Here is a 24169-nt window from a genome sequence, read left to right as displayed (position 1 = left end):
AACACTGACCCCCCCACATAGTAACCTCAGCTAACACTCCCCAGCAATTTAGGACAGGCAAGAGAACACTCACCACTCCCAACATTTTTCTACCTTGCTCCTTCTCAAAGCCCAGCTGACTCAGGTCTGCCTCTGATGAGCAGGAGTCTAACTCTCAATAGCAGAGGGCAGGATGGGCAGTCAGACCCTCCCCATCAGCATGATCACCCTCCTCCGTCAGCCACAATTAGATACAACCCAGAAGCTTTCTGGGCGACATTGAGCCAGGCACACACTGTCAACCTAACCTACCTCACAGGAGAAGAAGTAAGGCACTTTGGGCTCATATTATGGAGGAAGGTGGGGAATAAATGAAATAAATATATAAATGCATATAATATGGTATGTATATATTTCTACACAATATGGTAACAGGAGGTGAATTGCAAGTACCTTAAAGGAGCCCATTATGCAAAACAATGCCATTACATTCCACAGCTTTTATTCTCAATCTTTAGCCTATAGTCAATCTTTTCAGTTTGACACTCCACTTAAGGATCTCTGTCCAGCCTTTCTCAGAAGACTCATCCTACTTCTTCTTTGGCCAACGGGAATAAGTTTACTGGTCCTTGTCTGGACAATCATGATTATATATTTAAGTGCTTGAAGGCGAGAAGACATAATACAGCCATTGCACTTAACTCATTTCACCCCACCAATCACAGTAGCTCCTATCACCTTTTCACTGGGGCAAAAGGAGAAGTCTTGTTAGTTCCAGGAGAATAGATGAAGATAGTGAGCTAGGGGGTGAAGGCAAGTGGTTAGATATACAATGGCTGATATCCATTGAGAATATTTGCTAGGGTAAATTTAATAGTGCCATCATAAATATTCAAGCCTTCTAAGTCCATTGAAGTCAATGCACTTAAAAGGCTATGACTCATGTTAGGATGGCACTGCTAATAACTATGCAACAAATAAAAACAAAGGGTTAGATTCCAAGGCTTGAATGCACTGGAAGGTTTCTGCTGATGGAGGGGGCAATTTTCACCAATTTCCCTCTCCTACAGACCTCCAACTCCCCCCTCATGTCATTTCCTGGGGTCCCTTGCTCTCCCATGCAGCATTTCAGTAGAAGAAGAAAGAGAGGAAGTTGTGCTGTCCCTTCCATTCACAGAAATTTTCCAGTGAATCCGAGCCAAACACTTCCTTTCTGCTAAGTGAGAATCTTCTGCCAACTGATTCATCCAAAACTATCATATTACTTTAATAGACCAAGTGATATTGAACAGTTAAAACTTGCTTACCTTGCTCTATTTGCTTCTTTTGTCATGTCCCATGCCCAGGTTATGAAATTCTGACTAAGATAGGAAACAATAGATTCGGCACAAAGCATTTGAGAACAGAACACGTTGGTTAGCACGCTTTCATCATGGTGAAGGTAGAGAGCAAGAAGTTTTCTCTGAAAACAGAACAAACGTTAATCGGCATAATTCTTTTATTCAATTGCAGCACGCATAACACTGACTCATGTGAATATGCATTTTTTATCTCAAAGCTTAATGAATACTTTGGAAGTGTATCATTAGTTTCAGTGGACTATGTTCACATGTCTCACTCAAATATTATATAAATGATACTTCCTGAGAAACAATTCCATTGTTGAATGGAGTTTAGAGAGGACATCACTTTTTCTTGCAACCAAGAACCCAGTCAAAAACTTTACTTTTAAATGTCTAGGCTGTTTAACATCAGTATCAGATTATGTATATTGGGATGGATCCAGTGGATTTCGGGGAATGAAAGTGGGCTGATTTGCCCGTCATGATGCAGACCTCAAGGTCTCCCCTCATCCTGTTCCTAGGGGTCCCCAAAAAACAGTATTTCAGGGGTCATTTTTGGGCTGCACTGCAAGAGAGAGAAGAAAGTGCCATGAAATTTACAGTCGTTCCAAGCTTGAGAAAACATACATAGGGATCTCATGTGGTCCTACAAGAATAACAGAATGCTATTTTCAATCCCTGAACATCTAAAATGCTTTCAATTTTCCCAGGGAGTTGCATCAATTAGAATGTATTGTATATTTGCATTTCCTTCATAACAACATTTTTTAAAACTTACAATTAATTTAATAAAGTTACATTGCTGTATTAGGATTTCTCTTCAGCTTACAACAAAATCTCAGAGAAGACAGATCATTACTAAAATTATGGGATGCAAATTTAAACACAGCTGGTTTAATTTAATTTATATACCTCATTTATACCTCCAGGTACCCAAAGTAACACTACTCCCCCCTCTAAATTTTTAAAAATTAAATCTTAAAATGGTGGAAATTCAGTAAAATATCATTACACATGAGTACTAATTTCACAGTATAATGCTATTGGACCCAACCAACTTCATAGCTCAGTGTCACTTAATTTCATTAACACTATATCCCACATGGTCAATGTTTATGCAGGTGCTATTATTGCCATTATAATTTTTGTGTGTGTGGTCAAAGGGGACCCCTCCTCCCTTTTCAATTTGCAGAAAAACTGGTCAGATCCAACACTCAAGTTTGCAAAGCAACACTGTTTCAGAAAGTTCTGAGTAACAGAACATAAGGGGCAGTATTGTGCACAGTGCCACCAAAAGATGAAGTATATTACAGCAGGCTGGATCCTACTATCACAAGAGGGAGGAGAGATGACATTGCCAGATTTTCCTCAAAGCAGCTCCTGTCCTACATAGATTTTAGTCCACATGGATTCCTGATCCTTTTTGGAGGTCAAAGCAGGCTCCTTGGGAAACCGTAAGGTAAGAAACAAACTGTTTCACCAAGAGAAAGCTGTGGAATCTAACCTAATATTCTTACTTAATATCATTATTGCAATGTTTTCTTTTTCAAGCTGTCTTCCAGCTCCACATATCAAAGAGTACATTCTCAAATAGTACCGGTAGCACCTATTCTGCATTATAAACAAGTTTTGAAACAGAGAAAATTTCAAAAAGTGTTTACAATACAGCACGGATGTTTACCATTAAAAAGTTTTTTTAAATGACACTAGGCATGTCTAAGCCCGTGGTTTTACCTAAAGTGGTTCTTTGGACTATAGCCAATGCATTTAACTAGTTAAAAACTGCTGACTTATATAAATATGCTAAGCATGTGGGGGACAATTTGATAACAATTTGTTTATTTTAAGTCTGTGTGAAAAAACAGGGTTCAGGGAAGTTCTAAAAATCTATTTTAAAGTATAAAACATTTAAACAGTAGACTTTGGAGAAGGGATTAGACATTTCCATTAAAGTTTGTCTTCTTTAATTTAAAAACTGATTCAAAACCAAGTACACATGTGCCAGGAAAGGCCACGAATAAGCCTAACATGCACAGTTCCATATAAGCACGGCCAACAATGTTGACTGAAACTAAACTTGAAAATCCAGGGCACTAATGCACAATATCAGGCAATAAAACAGCATCTCTGTGGTGATATTTAATTTAAAAAAGAAGAAAGAGGCAGGAGAAGATCAGGCACTGTCTGTTTTGGAGGATCAGCCATTCTGCATTTCAAAGCATGGATCCCTGCAATATCCAGGTTACTGTGCTAGAATCTCCACTATTATATAGCAGTTGTAAGAGAGGGAGGGCAAAGATGTGTTTACTCAGTGATTAGGGCCTTAGAATAAGCTGCTAGCTCCTAGAGAGACAGCTCACCACTTATTCATTTGGGCCAATTCACAAAGCCTAGAAAGATTAAACATCCATGCTGAGAAGACAAGCGAATGCAGACGGTGAAAAAGAAATAAAAATTCTTTAAAAACTCTTAGATGACTTCATTATTTTTTCCACAAGGAAACTTTAGGAAAGTGTTTAGTCAGAGAAAAACCCACATTGACCTCTCCCTAAACCCTTAATCTTTCCTTTGTGGTGGAACTGCTTTGTGATAAGCGGATGGCTTTGCTCTCCTCTTTTCACTGGGAGCAAAGGAAAAAGGGCTGTAGAGAAACTCCTTTCGGACCAAAGAAACAAACCCATGAAACTGTTAAATATGAGATGCTATGTGAATGAACCCTCCAAAATACGTACAGTTTAAAGCTAGGAGTTAGGGTAAAATACTAGAAAACAAGGAAGATATTCAGGAGACACAAGTAAGAAAAGAACAAAAAAAAACCCCTATTTAACAAGCCATTAGGGCTACAGATGCCACTTAATTCAGGTAGTTAGGTCGCTAAATTTTGCATTATTCTTTGCAGTTATATACAGGCACAAAAGAAAACTATATCCAATATCTTAGCTAAAACTAGATGTTTTGTGGATTAAGACTGGAAAAAAAGAAAATAGCATCACACCAAAATATGCTGGGGGGAAATGACTTCCAGCAAGCTAAAAATTAAGTCATTAATTATACCATCATTTCACAAAAATACATATACAATATTTAGAAAATATTGTTTGGGGAACTATAAATTCTTATGGTTAATACCAAAAAGCTGTCCAGCTGCTTCCTCTATGAATAAATTTTATTCCCATTTGGTTTAAAATGATCTAGGAACCACTGAGATCAAAGTAGATGTTACTTAAAAGCATGTTACAAAAATTCAACAAGCACTGGAAAATATTTTGATAGAATGTCAGTGAAATTTTACTATTAAAAAAATTAAGAAAAGCAATTCATTTAAATTATGAGTAACCCTATGTTAGTTTTTCAGTGACTTGCAACTTCAAAGTTAACTTCTGTAGAAGCATTACGATAATAGGAGCTTTGCCCCTTAGATATTCCTCTGTGAGGAAGTTAGGTAACAGGATTAGTAAAAGGACATTATCAGTAGAAAGCATTATTTGGAAAAGACACTGATATTTAAGTCAAAGGAGAGCTTTGTTACAGCACCTGAGCTAACTGTTAAAATTCAAATGCCCAACATTATGACTTATTTGGGGTTTTCTGCCTATTTTTTAAAAAAAATTAGGCAAATTTGTTTATAAATTGGCAGCATGGTAGAGTGAATTAAATCTTTGATTAAGATCAGGGAGACCCCAGTTTGAGTTCCCGCTCTGTCATGGAAGCATGTGAGATGTCCTTGGGCCAGTCATATACTGCCATCCCAACCTAAATCACAGCATTGCTGAGACCGTAAAATGGGAGGAGATGAGACTGATGTAAGTTGCTTCAGCCCATGATGGGGAGAAAGGCAAAATAGAGATGAAGTTAATAAATATATTAAATGATGAATGGCCTACTGACTTAATTAAATGTATCAGTTATTTTAACAAATTCAATTTAAGATAATATTTGAGAAAACAGTTTTATATTTGATTTGATTTGACCTATATCCCCCCCGTTTCCAACAAAGTTAAGCTTTACAGTAACAGACTCCACCATAAGTGGTCAGACGAAAGGACAGGCTTGCTGCCAAGTTTCCTCTCAAAACTTGGTCTATGATAAGGCTCAAAAGCTTGAGAGGGGGGAGATTCAGCTTCTTTCTTGGCTCTCTTTCCTTTCCTGCAAGCCACAAGATAGGTCTGGCTCCTTCTCCATGGCCTACATTTGGGCAGGTTTTGAAAGGATGGTCTGGAGGCAGGGTGGTGCCAGGCTTTGCCAATACCAACAGCTCTAGAGCTAGCCTTGTAGGAAGAACTGGGCCCAGTGCTGTGAGTCCTCCCCCAGGCTTCTGTGCTTTCTGCCCCATCCTCTGCTCTGTTTGCCTCAAAGGGCCTTATGCTCGGCCCCTGTGGGTTGTTGCCCCTTCCTCCTCCCTTGGCTGACTGTTCCTGCCATGCCTCCTTTGGGCATGTGCTTCCTTCTGGGGCTGATTGGAAGATTCTTGTCCTTAGCAGGATCCTGGGTCACTTGCCTGCTGCTTCCAGCTGCCTTCTTTTGCTGCTGCAACTAGCTGTCAAGGCACTTGTGGAGCTTGTAGATGTTGGGCCGGACTGCTGGTTCTGGACACATAGATATAGATATAAGGTTGTATTTCCCTTAATTCAGGTCTGGGGGGTGCTTCTGGAAGTTGAACTTCTATTTTGATTTTATTTATTATTCTTAAATCCAATATAAACCCATAGTTATCATTACAGCAAAGTTATTCAAGTTAGCCTTAAGAAACTTTTAAAAATTGATAAGACATTTATGGACAAATCATAGTATGGTGAGCAGAGTAAAATTCATGGAATTGGACTTTTCTCACCTCCCCATACCTACTAAGAACCCCAAATTCTGCTCCAGGGGTTTAGAGGATGCTCAGGAACAGAACAGAGGTAGCAAGAATAGGGATCTGAAACATAAGATGGGATGAACTGATGTGTAAGCAACTGAATCAATTTTTAAAGGCTCTTTTAAAGACAAAACTGAACTTCATTGAAATTCAATTTTAAACAGTGGGATACTTAAAATTTGAAAATAATCTTATGGTTGACAAAATATCTTCACTTTCCTACTTCAACTAAAGTTGAGTTTTTACTGTAATCTTTAGATCTCCCAACAGTTATTACCTGTCTTTTCTGTCTATTATGAATGTGTATATATAGGCCACAGTCCTTGCACTAACCCTGAGGTTTACTCTGTGTAGTCCACATGGCAAGCCAAGAAGTATAGACTTTAGAGCCTATGGAATGGAAAGATGAACAGTATGCTTGTCAAGCATCTTGCATTAAACTTTGGTCCTCCATTTTATCCTTACAACAACACTGTGAGGTAGGTTGAGAGTATGACTGGCTCTAGATCACATAGAAAGCTTCCATAGCGCGTTGGGATTTGAATAAGATCCTTGTCCAGCACTCTAGCCACTGTATCACACTGGGCCTCAGTATATCTTTGAATCTTCATACACTTTCCACACTTCTGTTTGTATGCTAAGTAGTTAAACAAAACAATAACAAATCTTGTATTTAGTATCTTAGTGTTTAGTTCTTCAGCAAACTTTTGCTCCTCATCCTCTTTCTCCTTAATTGTGGTAAAGGTTTGCTTTGGCCCCTTCCACACATGCAGAATAATGTACATTCAGTCCACTTTCACTATTGTTTGCAAGTGGATTTTGGGGTTCTGTGCAGTAAAATACAGCTGCAAAGTGGATTGAAAGTGGACTGAAAGTGGGCATATTTACTGAACAGAAATTAATCTAGTGGCACTTATTTCCAAATAAGCATACATAGACACCTAAACATTACAGAAAGCAATCTGAATGTCTGCCTTGCCAGAAGCAGGGGAATTGAGGATGTTCTGTTAGAATGTAGCTGTTCTGGATTTAAACACCCATGCTTTGGGCTGATTACATTTAGAACCTCCTAAGCAGACCCAGTGGGGGAACCTCTGAAACCTTTCTAGCTATCCACTTATCCCAGGCTTATGAAGAAGTAAGACAGTTTAAGTTCAAGGGGACTTACTCTCAAGTAAATGCATAATGTACTCCCAAATAAATGCACAATTGCATCTCAATCTTATGCACCTTTACTTAGACAGAAATACCAATGACATTAATGGGGATTTATATCCATATGCAGCTGTTCATGGGCTGTCTCTTCACTGTCTCTTCACCTAGCTTAGTTAAGCTGGTTAATATAAGGATAAAATATGAAAATCCTATGGTGTTCCTTGGAGGGAAGGCAGAATACCTATCAATAAATCAGGCTAATGGTTTCGTATTTTTTTAAAAATACAAAATAAGCTATAATTAATTTATATGTATTTTAAATATTATTATGATTATTTATTTATTTATTATTATGATTGTTCAGAACATTTTATAATGTCTTTCCACCCTCCTTTCCACATAAAAGAAACATTAAAATATTCAAGTAATTAAAATACAGATAAAAATATTAAAAAATCAATTAACACATAAGCAACTTTAGGAGGAGGGGTAATAACTGGTATTGGGGCATGCCAGACAAACCCTCTTCACCAGGAGTTTGGTGCCAGAACAGAGAAGGCCCTTTCATGAGTTGCCACCTGTCTAGCTTCATGTGGCAATTGAAGCAGGGTCTGCAAAGATGACCAGATTTTACACATAGAGGTTCATACATGGTTTTAAAGGGCTTTTAAACCAGCACCTTGAATTGAGCCAGGAGGCAAACTGGAAGCCAGTGTGGCTGGAACAAGACTGGAGTGATGTGGTCTCTTCAGTTAACATTCTGGTTGCAGCAATCAGTACCAGTTATAGCTTCCAATCTTCAAGGACAGCCCTACATAAAGAGCACTGCAGTAATCTGATTTCGAAGTTATCAGGGCATCAACCACAAGAACTTTTCTGCCCGGGAAGGGTTCACCAGAGGAAGCTGCTGAAAGGCACCCCTGGCCACTGCAGCTACCTGTGTATCCAATAGGAGTGGATCCTCAATTTACCCTCACCCTCAATTTACAAATTTGACCCTTTGAGGGAATGCAACCTCATCAAGAACAGGGGATAATACATTTCCTGGGTCAGTCATTCCTTGACCAGTAGTACCTCCATTTTGTCAAATTAAGTTTCAGCTTGTTAGCCCTTATCCATACCAAAACTGCCTTCAGGCACCTATTCCTGGTTTCCATAAGAATCCGCTGGTTGGATCTGCTGGTTGCATGAGATAGAGCTGAGTGTATATTTGCATATTGGTGGCAACTCAGCCCAAGTTGCCAGGGGACCTCTCCAGAGGTTTACATAGATGTCGAAGCACAGGGATCAGACAGAACCTTAGGGAACTCTGAAGGCCAAAGACAAAAGGGCACAGCAGCAGTCTCCTAGAAACATACTCTGAAGCCAATCCTCAAGGTAGGATTTGGAACCATTGCAGAACAATGCCTCTCAGTTCCAGTCCTGAAAGGAAACCATGACTATGGCATCAAAAGCTGCCAAGAAATACAAGAGAATTAACAGGGTCATGCTCCCCCTCTCCATCTTCCAATGCTTGCCATCCACCAGGGTGATCAAGGCTGTTTCAGTCCCATAACCAGGCCTGAAACCACATTAAAATGGACCTAAACAATATACTTCATTCAGGTATCCCAAAGTTGACCAGACATACCTTGCTCAAGAATAGTACATAGATTGGATGATAATAGTCAACTTGCTGGGGTCCAGAATAGGTTCTTTAGGAGTGGGTGCACTACTGTCTACTTCAAGGCAGGAGCAACCATCCTGTATTTCAGGGAGACGTTTACTGTCACCTGGTCTCCTAGAACCAAACTGCCAGTTCCCTCCCCGCAGCAGACATAAGCAGACAGGAGGGGGAAGTTTCATACAAACATCCTGTTCACATCCTCAAACTTCACATGCTGAAAAGTATCCTACAAAACTGGACAAATCAGCATTCTGTGACCATCTGATCCCATTGCTGCTAATTTAGACTCCAAGTTGGAACAGATGAGAGAGCTTTTATCTCAAAAGTACTTTGCAAAATTATATCAGTAGACTGCACAGCAGCCCATCTCCTCCTCCTATCAGCTAGAACCAGTGGTGGGATCCAAAAATTTTAACAACAGGTTCCGATGGTGGTGGGATTCAAACAGTGGTGCCGCCACACACACGTACCTCCAGTCCCTATTGGGCAGGGAGGTTGCTTTAGTAACCCCTTCTCGGCACTCAGAAAAAATTAGTAACCACTTCTCTAGAACTGGTTGGAGAACTGGTTGGATCCCACCTCTGGCTAGAACCCAATAATTCTCTTACCAAATCTTTGATACTATATCTCCCCATATTGCCCTAAAAGGCCCCTCTGTTCATTGGAGGGGGGTGGTGATCCCTGATCTGAGAGATATCCGGCTGGCTTCAACGAGAGCCAGGGCTTTTACGCCCCTGGCTATATCCTGGTGGAACAAGCTACCAAGTGTCATCTGCGGGAGTTATTGCAATTCTGCAGCCTGTAAGATGTGGCTGTTCCACCAGGCCTTTTCCATCTAGCCAGCTGGATCAAATGAAGTAAGGTTGTTCTTTTGGCCTCCGGGAGAACGGGGGAGAGGTGGATTATTTATTGCCATCTGTTTTTAATATTTATTATTCAGTGTTTGGCATTTCATATTATTGTTTTTAATGTTTGTATTGGAAATGTTTATATTTTAAAGTTTTAATGTTGCAGAATTTTTGTTTTGTGACCTGCCCTAAGCCCTGCAGGGATAGGGCGAGATATAAATCAAATAGATATATAGATATATAGACAGATAGCTAGCTAGCTAGCTAGCTACATACACACACACACACACACACACACACACACACACACACACACACACACACATACATACATACATAACAATTTACCTTTGTCTTAAGACTTTATAGCCTACACACTAATTCTCAGATTTAAAAATGTGAAGAGTAGCATGCTGCCACAAAAATGGGCAGTCATGAGGCAGATTTATCAATTAAATTGTTAAAAATAATCAGAATTTTAACTAAGCTATTACATGGAAGCTTACAAGAGAATTGCAACATTAGAGTAAAGGCAAGTGTATTTTGACACTCTGGCCATTTCTGCACAGTGGCAGAATTATGCCGGTGGACGCACGAAACCTCTGGACCTGGTCCTGCAGGAAATACTGACTGCTCAGGCTCTGCATTTACAAGCAGTGCCCGGGAATCTGGAATCAAAACTGTCCCCTCCTCTCCATCTAAGTCTTCTTTACAGGGTCCCCAGACAGACCAGGCTGAGCCATAACAACAAGTGGTGGGTAGGCACAGCTGTGAACAGCTGGTGGCAGCAGGCTGGTGCAAAGATGAATGGCAGGCGGGCGAAGCGGTGAGCAGGGGCAGTCAAATGCACCCCCCATGGGACACCCACAAGTGGCACCTGGGGCATCATTGTCCCCCCACGGTAGACCAGTGTATTGATGATATAAACATTACTTGCACCAGGTTCTAGTGTAAACTGGCAGAATTAGTCCATATTTTCATCTAAAATTGACTCTCTGGATAATAAAAGATATGTCTTTTCTATATTATACTTTCTGTGTGTTTTAAGTGCCACCAATGTGCTTTCAATATATTGCAACCCTATGAATTAATTACCCCCAAAGCATCCTATTACCTCCAAAGCATCCTATCATTGACAGCTTTGTTCAGGTCTTGCAAAGTGCGGACTATGGGTTCCTTAGTTGAATCAATCCATCCCATGTTGCGTATTCCTCATTTCCTGCTACCTTTAACTCTTACTAGCATTATTATCCTTTCAAGTGACTCTTGTCTTTTCATAATGTGACCAAAGTATAATAGTCTCAGTTTGATCATTTTAGCTTCCAGGGAAAGGTCAGGTTTGATTTGATCCAGAACCCACTGATTTGTCTTTTTGGTGGTCCATGGTATCCATAAAACTCTCTTCCAACATAACATTGCAAATTAATCAACTTTTTTCATGTCAGCTTTCTTGATTACCCAGCTTTTATATTTATATACAGTAATGCGGAATACTATGGCATAGATTATTTTGATGCTGGTCATCAGCGACACATCTTTACATTTAAGGATCTTCTCTGGTTCCTTAATGGCTGCCCCTTCCCTACCTCCATCTGATTTCTTGTTCGTGGGAAGGAATAGAAAATCCTTAACCATTTCAGCTTCTTCATCATCAGTCTTAAAGTTGTATAATTGCTCAGTAGTCATTACTTTTGTTCTCTTGATGTTCACCTGTAACCCTGCTTTGGTACTTTCTGCTTCAATCTTCATCAGGAGTTATGTCAAGTCTTCACTAGTTTCTACCAGTACTGTGGTGTCATCTGTATATCTCAAATTGTTACTGTTCAAGTTTTCACTCCACCTTCATCAAAATGTAACCCAGTTTTCCTTAGGATGTGTTCTGCAAACAAATTGAATGGACATAGAGATAAAATACGTCCTTTTCTGAAACCTTTGCCAATTGGAAACAATTCTGTTTCTCCATATTCTGTCCCAGGAGCAGCCTCTCACCTACATTATAGATTACACATCAAAACAATTAAATGCGGAGGGACACCCATTTCTTTTAAAATAAACCATAGGTGTTCATGATCCATGAAATCAAAAATTTTGTTATAAACTTTGTCATAAAAAATTTATTCTGAAAGTCGCTCATATGCTCTAATAACCAATGTAAATTTGCAACGATTTTCTAGTGCTTGTTCCTTTTCTGAATCCAGCTTGAACATCAGGCATTTCACATTCCATATATAATAGCAGTCTTTGTTGAAAGATTTTGAGCATCACTTAACTCATATGAGAAATTAATGCAATGGTCTAATAGTTGCTACAGCCTTTTTGAGGGGAAACTGGAATTTAGATTGAACACTTCCGGTCTGTGGGCCATTGGTTTGTCTTCCATATTTGTTGGCATGTTTTTGTTGATGGACTCCGTTTCTGTGGATTGGAATAGCTCTTTTGATGTTCCATTTACTCTTGATGATCTATTTCTCTCACATGCTTTGAGTCCAGCTTTTACTACACTCTCTTAAAACTGCAGGTTTGTCTTCGAAAATTTTTTTGTGAAGAAATCTGCCATCTTTTCATCTCTTTTGTATGGTTCTTCAGTATATTGTTCCTATCTTTTCTTTCTTTTTTCCTGTTCAGTTAATATATATTTATGTTGATATTTCAGCATGATAAAAATTGCTTTAAATTTCCCCTTGAATCTTGTGGAACAGATCTCTTGTTTTTCCTTTTTTGTTACTCTGTTCTGTTTCTTTACACTGGTTATTATCATATTATATAGAACTACAACATGACTGTCAAACATTACCTGTCATATTTCTATTATATTTTTATCTTCCTCTTCCTCCAAGAAGCACAGTGTAGCCATATTGAGGGGGAAAGGGCATCAGCAACACCATAAAAGCATATATTCATGGAACACAGACAGAGCACAAGTTTTGGTACCAAAAATACTTTCCAGGCACATCTGTTGAATTTCTGGATTAAGTGCATATTAGCTTATTCTCACTATAAAATGAAGAATGTCATAATTATCTGCAAAAAACTTTAAGTTACAATATGATTTAGAATACTGGTTTGTGAGCAAGAAAAAACCCTTCAAATTTGTTCAAACTATTATTAGTAGGGTTGTAGATAAGCCAAGCCAAAAATAAAGCAAAACAAATTCTGCTTTTTTCAGCTATTTTTCACTTTTCTCCTCCCCCCCCTCCCAACAATATATCTTAGCTGGTGCTCTGGTGGACTTCCAGGTGGGTACTGCTAGGCTGGCAAAAGTGTCCCTCCCTTGGCTAAACTGCTCTAATAGGAGCAATTCACTGTTACCCTTTTCTTCCCCTGTGGCTGGTTTCCAGGTCAACAGGAGGGAGGGGAAGAGATATCTTGAAGAGACAAATGAGGAGCTTCCTGGAGCTTTTCTATTTGGCCAATGGCTGCAATGCATCTTGTATTGCAATTTTGTAAGGTTACAGCAGTCTTAATTTGGGCTTCAAGAACCTCTAGATAAGGCAGGGTGGAAGTAAGGGCAGAAAGTTAGAGTGGCCATTAGGATTTCAGGTCAGGGACAATACTGCTCTTTGGCTGATCATAAATGGTGTTTCTAGCATGGATTTCTCTCATATTTTTCTGTACATAGCCAGAGTATAAATAAGTGGCCTGGTTCCAGCAGCCCCAATTCCAGTTAGAGGTTTGAGAGAGTTCAGAGCAAAGCTTGGCTTTAGCTGCTTCTTCTTTCTCTGCATTTCTAGTGCTTCCTCTGCACTATATCCCTTGAATTACCCTTGTTTCGTCAGTCATGGGATTGGGGTGGGTGGGGGCAAAACAAGTCAAAAATCCTTGTCGTCTGTTTGATTGGGCAGTTCTTGAAGGTTTCTCTTGCAGTTCAGCCGGTTGCTTGCAAAGATTTTTCTGTATTTTTGCCCTTGTGTGGGTGGCTCTGTTGTTGGTGTTTTTAAAAAGCATAGGCATTTAATTTTGTTTTGTGTGTGTATGTGTGTTTCTCAGCCCTGACCCAGTCAGAAGAAAGAAGCAGCAGGGCAGTTTCCCAATTTGATTTCCCAATCCCTGATTCCATTCCGAATCCATCTGCACTTAAAATCTTTACTGTACCCTAGAAGCTGTTTAGCACAGGGGGCTGTTGGAGGTGATGCTCGGCTCAGTCCTTGGCCAGCCACCTTGCCACCAAATGCTATGTATTTTTCTATTACTTCCACATGCTTTTTTCTTCATTTGGTTCTTCATTTGGTGACACATGGCTTCACTACATGCGAAAGGGATCTGAGAGTCTTAGTAGACCACAAACTGAACATGAGTCAGAAGTGTGATGGGGTGGCCAAGAAAGTCAATGCGATGTATCAATAGGAGTATAGTGTCTAGATCGAGGGATGTAATTGTACCTCTCTATTCTGCATTGGTTAGACCTCACTTGGAATATTGTGTACAGTTCTGGGCACCGCAATTCAAGAAGGATATTGACAAGCTAAAATGGGTTCATAGGAGGGCAACCAAAATGGTAAAAAATGGTAAAAGGTCTGGAATCCATGACCTATGTCATGAGGAGAGACTTAGGGAGCTGGGTATGTTTAGTTTGGTGAAGAGAAGGTTAAGAGGTGACATGATAGCCATGTTTAGATATTTGAAGGGATGTCATGTTGGTGAAGGAGCAAGCTTGTTTTCTGCTGCTCCAGAGATTAGGGCCAGGAGAAATGGGTTCGAGGTGAAGGAAAAGAGGATTCACCTAAACATCAGGAAAAATTTCCTGACAGTAAGGGCTGTTCAACAGTGGAATGCATTACCTCAGAGTGTGGTGGAGTCTCCTTCTTTGGAGGTTTTTAAGGAAAGGCTCAATGACCATCTGCCAGGAGTCCTTTAATTATGTGTTCCTGCATTGCAGGGAGTTGCACTTGATGGCCCTTGGGGTCTCTTCCAATACTATGATTTTATGAGTCTATGGCTCATTCCGCACATGCAAAATAATGCACTTTCAAACTGCTTTCAATGCTCTTTGAAGCTGTGCGGAATGGCAAAATCCACTTGCAAACAGTTGTGAAAGTGGTTTGAAAACGCATTATTTTGCATGTGCGGAAGGGGCCTATGATTCTATGAAATATTTTCCCTTCACTTTTCCTCCATTGTTTTCCTGAGCACTTATATGGTTATTTTTTTTCCTGAGCCAGCTTCCTTTAAGCGTGCAATCACGTTGAAACAATCTTTGTTTAACCACCCCATCAAACACCCAGCCCTTATTCACATACCTGTATAGTTACCCAATCTTTCCTTCAGCCATTTTCTGCTTCCCCACATTCTGCATTTTTGAAAGTAATCTAAAAAAATTCTCTATCATATTAATAACGCAACATCAGGGCACAGGCACAAGACAGGTTAATTGCATCAGCTTTGTCAATTTCATCCTGAATAAGCTATGTCAGCTTAAGGTGAAGTTGCTTTTGCAGGAGGAAACTGACAAGGGACTGCAGCAGTCTCTTGTCAATTTCCTCCTACAAGGGCAATTTCCTTCGTCAATTTCCCTCACGAATAACTGTAGGTACACTGTATCTCTACCTTAACCTGACATTGCTTATTCGGGATGATGTTACATAGCTAATAAGATAGAGATTTTTAAAAATATATTTTTGAAAACAGCAGATAAAAGGGACGAGAAAATGGCTGAAGGGTGTGTTGTTGGTCTGCATCATGGATGACAGCCCACAACTATTAGGAATAATATATTTTCAGAAGAAGCATGTGGAATAAATGCAGCTGAAGTGACAAGGAGAAAGATGGTGAATGGGGGGGGGTATGAAATGAAAACCTGTGGTAAGATGTGCATGCGGAAAATGGCAATAAAAGCACCATAAATCATTCCAAAATAAATGCAAGTTTGGTCATATCAATAAAGTTTAAATTCATACACAGAAGAAACAGTAATTTTACATTAGTCAATCATGCACTCTTCCTGACAAATGGAAAATCAAATGACGATACATGTGTGAGTACTTTTGACACATCAAATGGCAGTTTTAAGAAAAATAATTCATTCCATGCTTTTTTTGTTTTTAAATCAGCTCTCATCTTTATAGTTACAAAATCTACTAGATGTTTTACCTATGAAGCAAGACAAGCTGGCAGAAAGTAGCTCTTGTTTGATCACTGAATATGAATTTGTACAGAGCACCCTCAGCTCAGAAAACAGTGAACATTCCTTATGAAAAAAAGAACAAGGACTACATGCACTCTTGGCTGCAAAGTGCTCTCAAATTAAATCAGTTTGAAGTGATTTTCATTAAGATGGATTGAGTGTGGCATCGTGAGAAACACTTTATCAAATGTAGTGTTTTACTTAGTGATTAACTATACTCCAGTTGATGAAGCGCTCCAAATCCTTCGTAATCCTGCCACTCCAATAAACATTTAATGAGCATATAAGTTCAAAAAGCCTAGCAGAGGATTTAAACCTTCAATCTTGTTTTTATTTACTCTGCGAACTCAATTTCTCACTTCAAGTTAAGAATGCTATTGCTTGAAGCTCATCTGTTGCCCTGGTAAAATTAAGTGCCCTCCACAGTTCAAATTAAAATATATGGTTTCAGATTTCCATTTTTTCAATGGAAAAAATATATAGTTTGGTAAATTTTATGAAAAAGATGACAAGCTATTCCTTATACGACCTTTCCTTTAGGAAAACAAGATTTGAAAAAGCCAGCAAATAATATCAATAAAGTAAGATTGTGTTAGAGCTCGTTATTTTTTATGTATTATTCAAGCAGTTACTTGACCCATTAAATAGCTAATATAGATTTACAAGAAAACTAATGGTCAACCGAACCTTTCCACTATAATTAGTCCTCCTTCTAGCAACAAAATAAGATGCTGGCTTATGAAGTATCTTCTTTAAGTGATTGTTTTTGAAAATGCAAGGCAGCTTCTAGATTATGCAGACACACATGCAAAACACTGGATAGCTATTTCTATAATGTGATATAATATTAACTGTTGGAAGTATACGCTCATTTGTCTAGGCTCTAGTGAAACATTTGAAAGTGTACAGTTATTTATGCATACGATGTATCAATTATTTATGCATACGTTGTATCAACAATGAATCCTATGTAAGTAGGATGATAGGAATTGTTTCTTTCAGAAGTTTTTTCAAACATAATATATAATACAGTGAGAAGTTTTCTCATGGACATCAACATCTATTAGATCCATTATCAAGTACTTTCAAGAGAAAAAAAGAGAGAGTTTTAACTGAATTCCTATTCTCAAAAAAGCACATTATTCAGGGTTGCTCCTCCTTCAGGAGAAGGAGATCCAGCTTGCAGCCTGTTCCCTATAGATGGGCTCCTTCTTTCAGAGCTGAAGAGCCCCTGTGAAACTTGGGATATTGTTTTTACACCTATGAAATAAGGATTATCCTGATTATCTTTGGGATAATCAAGAGGTTCCTTCTTCCCAGAGTAAAAACATTCACCAGTTTAGATTAGCAGATAGCATTTTGAGTTCTGAAACTCAACTGATATGATAGCTAGGAAAGAGTTTGGAGTTAAACCATTCATGATAATTTTGGTCATGGGTTCAAAGTGTAGCCCCATTAAGGTGGATGTTAACATATTGGTAGGGAAAAGGAACATATTGGTAGGGAAGGAACATATTGGTAGGGAAAGGAACATATTGGTAGGGGAACATATTGGTAGGGAAAAAGAAATATAGGATGAGAATTTTATTTTAAAAAAGAAAAAAGAGCAAAGAGCAAAGAGCAAAGAGAAGAACCTAAGTAAATAACAATCTAGTAAAGCTGACCCTTATAGAGCTCAACTTAAACCCTACCTCCTAACCACAAGGCATGTCTTTTTTGGAGGTGGAGGATGGAGGTGGACAGTAGTCCCTCTATAGACAGGAGTCTGTAAATTCACAAGATGGTCCTGCTTTCTTTTCCTATGGATTCTACAATACCCTCCCGCATCTTCTGAGAAATTGTAGCTTAATTTATTTAAAATATTTATATCTCACCTCTCCAACACTGGGTTGAAGGAGGTTTACAATAAAATCAAACAACAAAATACTTCAGTACTCAGCATAAGAAAGCTAATATAGTAAAACTCTAGAGAACAAACAAATACTTAACCAAATAGGTAGGGCTTTATCTGCTCCTGAAAGGAGGTTAGGTGGGGGAAATATGGACATTCAGTGGAAGGATATTGAAGACACAGGAAGCGATAGCTGGAAAGGTTCTCCCTTGTGGCAGCCACGGGCATACCGCCCAGGGGAACAGATGGGGTCAAATGTCCCCAAGCTGCAGCCATTTAGTCACAAGGGGGTCGAAAATCACCCCCACACCCCTCCTTCTTCCCCCTGTGTCCATACACTGACTTCAAGACCTGGTGCAAAAAAAGTTGTTTTGTTGTGGGGGAGCCACCCATACAGGGGAGGGGGGGACTCAGATTTTGCACTGGGTTACATTTTCCCTAGATATGCCTCTTGTGGCAGCCCTCCTTATTTCACTCAGAGGAAGGACAAATAAGAGAGCTAAAGTAATTATTTCAGTGTTCAGGCTAGATAGTTTATATGACATAATATAAACATTCCTGATATATCCTTGATTATTACTCAACTGGTACTACTTCAAGCATTACTAAAGGAGGGGGCATAGATCTGTGGCAGAGCATTTGCTTTGCATGCAAAAAGTCTAGGTTCGGTCCCCAAAATCTCTAGTGAAAACGATCAGGTAGTGGATGATATGAAAGACCACTGCCTGAGAGCTGTGAGAGTGGCTGCCAGACTGATAGTACTGATTGTCTGATTCAGTATAATGCAGTCTGTTTGCATTATACTGCATTCAGAATTCCAGTATACTAGTCTACTGTTTTCATACATTATGCTCCTGCCACTGCTGTACTGGCACAAGGAATAAGCTTATACCATAATACAGGAAAATTCTAGAGAGGTTATTTGGTGATAAGAACTGAATGTAACTGCCTGATCCTAAAATTCAAGGTAGAAGTTACCTAGCAGCATTACAATTTTATCATTTTTTAAAATTTTCATTAGTTATATAAAATAAAATACTACAACTTCATAATGGGGAATAAAAGCAAACTATAGAGCTGGGGTACGGAATCTGGTTTGGCTATAGTGCCAAGAAAAGCAGTATCTACCTTTGAAAATGTTGACATATTAGCAAACAAATGGCAGCTGGGACAGAGACAGGGACAAGCAGACACACTGAGAGAAAACTGAGCCCCAGAAGCTACTTCCAGCACTTCAGGGGCAACTCTTATTCCCTTGGTTAGAGAACCAGCCCTTTGTGTTGAGCAAAATGGTTTGGCTTGCCACTGTTCGGAACGAATGTCAGCGGTTGCCTACACTTAGTCCTGAAGAAATTTTATAGACAGTTTCCTTTTCATCTTAGCAGTGTAGCACTAAACATTGACTTACATCTCTTGCTTTCCCATAGAAGGCTTCTTGAAAAGCAGCCTCTAATGATCCAATAAAAAATACTGGATGGCAGTCGCCGTATCTGTTTGAATATCAAAATGTTTCCATTAAAATATCATTTGACTTCTTTCTAAAAACTGCAATAATGACATCTCACATTCAGCAATATTTAAAAGATTTTACTAGCAGCTTTTAAATAGTCAATAGCTCTGTTAACATAAACAGAAGATTTTTTTACACAGTAAAAACTTTTTAAAAACTTAATTTTAAGCAGGATTTCTCAGTGAACAGGGGTATTGAAATGAAGTGAATCTCAGCTAATATTTACTCCTATGTCAACAGAACCTGCTGGAGCCATTAGTGAAAATTATCAACACTTCTCTGACTGAGGATGCTCTCCCTAAGCCTTTGCAGGAGGCAGTTAGACTTCTGTTCAAAAAACTTTCATTGACTAGAGATGAAGTAGCCAATTACAGGTCAGTCTCTAATTTACCTCCATTATTATCCACTGGCGTAAATATGGAGTTGGTATTAAGGGCATAGACCTTCCATAGTTTTACTCTTTGCTGTCTCACCAGACTAAGGTGGGGCCAATGGAAGTGCAGAATCAACTGGATGGAATTTATCTTGTGATTTTATTCTCTCACCTATGCTCTTATGAGGCCACTGGCTGAGATGGTCAAGAGCTTTGGAGTTGGGTGCCACCAATTTGAAGATGCCACCAATTTGCCCAGTTCTATATTTCATTGTTCAAGCTTCAGATGAGTCTAGCTTGGGCCCGTTCCTCATGGGCCACAGCAGTGGCTGCACACCGGGTCACAGCAGCGGGTCACAGCAGTGGCTGCACACCAGCATATTTGATGCCGGTGTGGCCCCAGGGAAATTTGCATGCTGAGGTGCAAGCCGCCCCAGAGTGGCCATGGCCCGCAGAAGCACCTCCATTTTGTTTCCCCACACTTACCTTCTCACCCTGCGGAGCTCCACAGGGGTGAGGAGGCATGCACATGCTGCCCTCCAACCCCAGGGGGTTGAAGGGCAGCGTGGCTGAGTCTCCTCGTCCCTGTGGAGCTCCACAGGGAGAGAAGTTAAGTGTGGAAAAAACAGGAGCTGCCTGAAAGTGGCACCTCCAACCCGGTGCTGTTTGCATGGCGCCAGCAAGGAAACGCTGTTTCCCAAAAGTCTTACTCATTGAGTGAGGCAAGAAAACAGTGCTTCCCCACAGGTTTCGGAGGAAAAGCACAGCGATGCCTCGATGCAGAGGCAGCAGCCATGCGAACAGCACCCCTGGAACAGTGTTTTTACCATTCCAGGGCCGCTGTTTTTGGCCCTTGAGGAGCGGGCCTTGGTTCTGAACTGGTGCTTTAAGGGTTTAATCAGGTGGCTAAGGCAGAACAAACTGAAGCTGACGCTGGACAAGATGGGGTAATACTAGGCTGGATAGCTGATATTTGAGAGGGATTTAATCCACTTGTCCTAGATGGAGTGACATTGGATTTTCTGAGCAGGTTCAGAGCTTGGGGGTGTTCATAGATTCTGCTTGCTGTTTGAAAGGCAGGTTGTCATGCTAACCAGGAACACCTTCTATCAGCCCCCTCCTTGGAGATATTCAGAAGATATTGTAAGACCTTTCTGTTTGCCAGAGCATTTGAGGGAGTTTGACCAGCAGAAATCTTTTATGTGGGGGATGGGAACAGATTTGGGGGCTTGTTATTTTATTTTTGTTCTTAAGTTGGGAATGTTTTCTTTATTATTGTAAGCTGCTTTGAACCAAGAGGAAAGAAGAGTTATAAATATTTTGATAAAATATACAATAAACTTTCTGAAAAGGCTTTGCTCAAAAGCAGTATTGCCCATTTCATAGCTCCTTAAGGCAAATGGAACAGGCTGAAATGCAGAGAATGCTGATCTGGACCCTGCTGCTCACTTTCTTAATCGCTTCACTCTTTTAGGATGTTGCTTTTTATCACATAAAAGAGTTCCATAGAAACAGTCTAGAGAACTGAAAAGGTCACTTCTACTTTCAGCCTTATCCCTGTGTAGAATGCCATATACAGGAAGAGAGAGCTTATAAAGAATATGCATACTGCTGGCTACTCATCTACTCCATCTCAAAACCATGGCCATTTTGAAACTCAGCTAAAGAAGCATATAAGTTGTGGCCTAAATTTTTTATATACAAAGGGCTGAGTGCACCTAATATCACTGTTCTCTACAGCTCCTCTCTTTTTGAAGATGCATTCAGTCAGCCCATTCATGTCACACGTCTACGCAAGAATTCATTTCAGACACTGCTTCTCACGGATGGATACTGTTTGTATATGCTGAAAAAATATGTTGGAAGCCTTCCCTGTTACATGGTAATTGTGAAATAAATGTTTGCACACTTCCAGTGAGAGCTTTCACTTTAAAATACTAATCAATTTCTTCCACTCTTCCTATGGAAGTCAGAGAGATTGATTCTGAACAGAGCTTAGTATTTTAATTTTTTTATCATATTTTAACTTCAACTTTTACTTTAACTTTTTACAAATACTTCATAAAAATATAATTTGCATGCTATTTCTACATTAAGGGTTCATGCATATAGGAAATTTATAGTTGCAAACCAAACCTTGAAGAAAATTCTGCAGTAAACTGTAACAAGGCATCTCCTTCATTTTCAGCATTGTCTGGCACTAAAAAAAAGGACAGGAAAATATTAGAACACACTCACATTTATTTATTTATTTATTTATTTTTTAAGCTTTTATACCGCCCCATCCCCGGAGGGCTCTGGGCGGTGTACAGCAGAGGGAAAACATGTCATTTTAAAACATTCATCTTTATTATTTTCTTAATTCTAGTGCTGCACTATGGTTAGGAACCCTAGCACAGGGAACAAGCTTTACTGGAGATCAGTGATTAGATTGTGTTTTTTTTGGACAAATCAGATTTGCAGATAGGAAGATAAAGAAGATAATATTAGTTTCTCCATTCAGATTGCTGTTATTTTACCAATATAATTAGAAGATTGTAAGCCATTACAATTTGCAAAAAATGTAAGCAGCTGATTAGATTTCAGTATTTACAATAGAAATTATAACAACAACATGTGCTAAACTTTTCATAGAAAATAAGAAGTAAAACAAATAATTCAACCAAATAGCCCAGTGGATAGAGAGCTGAGTTAAGATTTTAATCTGGGAGACCATTGTTCCAATTGAGAGATTTGAGAAATCTAAGCAATCTGAATTTCAGAAGAACACCAACACCAGTCCTCCAACTGACCCACACACCTTCCATCTATTTTTTGTCTGCTTTGAATATTCTTCCAGAATATAAACCTAACACCTTTTTTTTTGCTCAAGTGGAATTTTCACAGTTCTATTCACTGCAATTTGCAAACTCCGTAACAAAACCACATCTTGCAAAAAGCCCATTCCATGCAGATTACAAGACAATGCAAAATTGACATAGTTTCTGGTAGGCCCGATATTTCACTGCATTCATGGTGAAGTCATAAGTAGATCTTTCCATAAGTTCACACTCCCTGTATTCTAGTCAGGAGAGGAGTGAAGGCTTTATATTGAAAGACGGTCCAATGAAGAGCAGTTGAGTTGCCAACCTCGGGTGGTGGTGATGGTTGGATAAAATGGCTGCTTTAGTGAGTGCATTCCACAGCATTATACCCTGCAGAGATTCCTTCTCTCCCCAAAACCTGCCCTCCCCAGTCCCATATCTTCTCTCTCTCTCTTTAGTTGGAAGTAGAGGAAAGTTTCCTTTTTGCAAATCAAACTATATTCTATCTCCTTTCCTATGTCAAACATATTCAGAAGATGAAAATCTACAGATATATTTGCATTTTGGCTTCAAGGTTTAACTACATTCATAGGTCCTGCTTTAATCACTTTTCCATAATGTTCATCTGAATAATTTCCAGCCTTTATTTTGTGCTCAGTTTTCATGCAATAATATTGTGGTATTATAATGTTAGGACTTGACAATTAGATCAGCAAAATCTACTTGACAGCTTGGCTGATGCAATCCATGGACGTAGGTAAGGGGGGGGTTTCTCGAGTTTGAATCCCCCCATTCATGTCCGAAGCTCCGCCCACCCGTTTGTGGGTTTTTAAAAACATTTTAGTGCTTTTTTGGTTTTTGGACAGCAGGGGGTGCATTGTTTGGGCTAGCACCACCAAACTTTCAGGGATTGTTTGGGGGACTCTTCTGATGATACTACCCAGGTTTGGTGAGGTTTGGTCCAGGGGGTCCAAAGCTATGGACTCCCAAGGGGGGTGCCCCCATCCTCCATTGTTTCCAATGGGAGCTAATAGAAGATGGGGGCTACACCTTTGAGGTTCCATAACTTTGGACCCCCTGAACCAAACCTGCAAGCAGACGCCTATGATCTCCTAATTAGGTACAGGTTTTGTGAAGTTTGGTCAGGGGTCCAAGATATGGACTCTCCCAAAGGAGTGCCCCATCTCCATTATTTTCAATGGGAGCTAATAGAAGATAGAGCTACACCTTTGAGGTTCCTTTGGACCCCTAGTTAAACTTCTGTAGGGCGACCACTAAGGAGGAATCTCCTATTGGTACCACCAAGGTTTGAGTGAGGTTTGGTCAGGGGTCCAAAGTTATGGACTCCCAAGGGAATTCTTATCCTCCCATTGTTTCAATGAGACTAGTAGAAAGATGAGGGCTACACCTTTGAGGTTCAACTTTGGACCTAGTTCATATAAACTCCTAGGAGGCATTACTATAAGGAGAGTCTCCTATTGGTACCACCCAGGTTTTGTGAAGTTTGGTCCAGGGGGTCCAAAGATATGGACTCCCAAAGGGAGTGCCCCATCCTCCATTGTTTTCAATGGGAGCTAATAGAAGATGAAGGCTACATCTTTGAGGGTCCATAACTTTGGAC

At 39.7% G+C, this 24169-nt stretch overlaps 1 protein-coding gene across 1 annotated transcript in view; it reads right to left on the bottom strand.

Moving 5' to 3' along the window:
* The window catches only part of FAF1 (Fas associated factor 1), a 278015-nt gene that overhangs the window by 93719 nt on the left and 160127 nt on the right, over window positions 1-24169 (bottom strand). Inside the window, exons 11-13 of the mRNA XM_048498943.1 lie at window positions 21881-21944; window positions 19270-19351; window positions 1287-1441 (exon numbers count right to left, since the gene is read on the bottom strand). Of these exons, the coding sequence (XP_048354900.1) occupies window positions 1287-1441; window positions 19270-19351; window positions 21881-21944 (301 nt within the window). The remainder of the gene's footprint in view (window positions 1-1286; window positions 1442-19269; window positions 19352-21880; window positions 21945-24169) is intronic.

The sequence above is a fragment of the Sphaerodactylus townsendi genome, linkage group LG05, assembly GCF_021028975.2.
Source record: "Sphaerodactylus townsendi isolate TG3544 linkage group LG05, MPM_Stown_v2.3, whole genome shotgun sequence".
Classification (NCBI taxonomy): Eukaryota; Metazoa; Chordata; class Lepidosauria; order Squamata; family Sphaerodactylidae; genus Sphaerodactylus; species Sphaerodactylus townsendi.
Note: the sequence above shows the minus strand (reverse complement) of the source record. Positions and strands in the feature narration are given on the sequence as shown.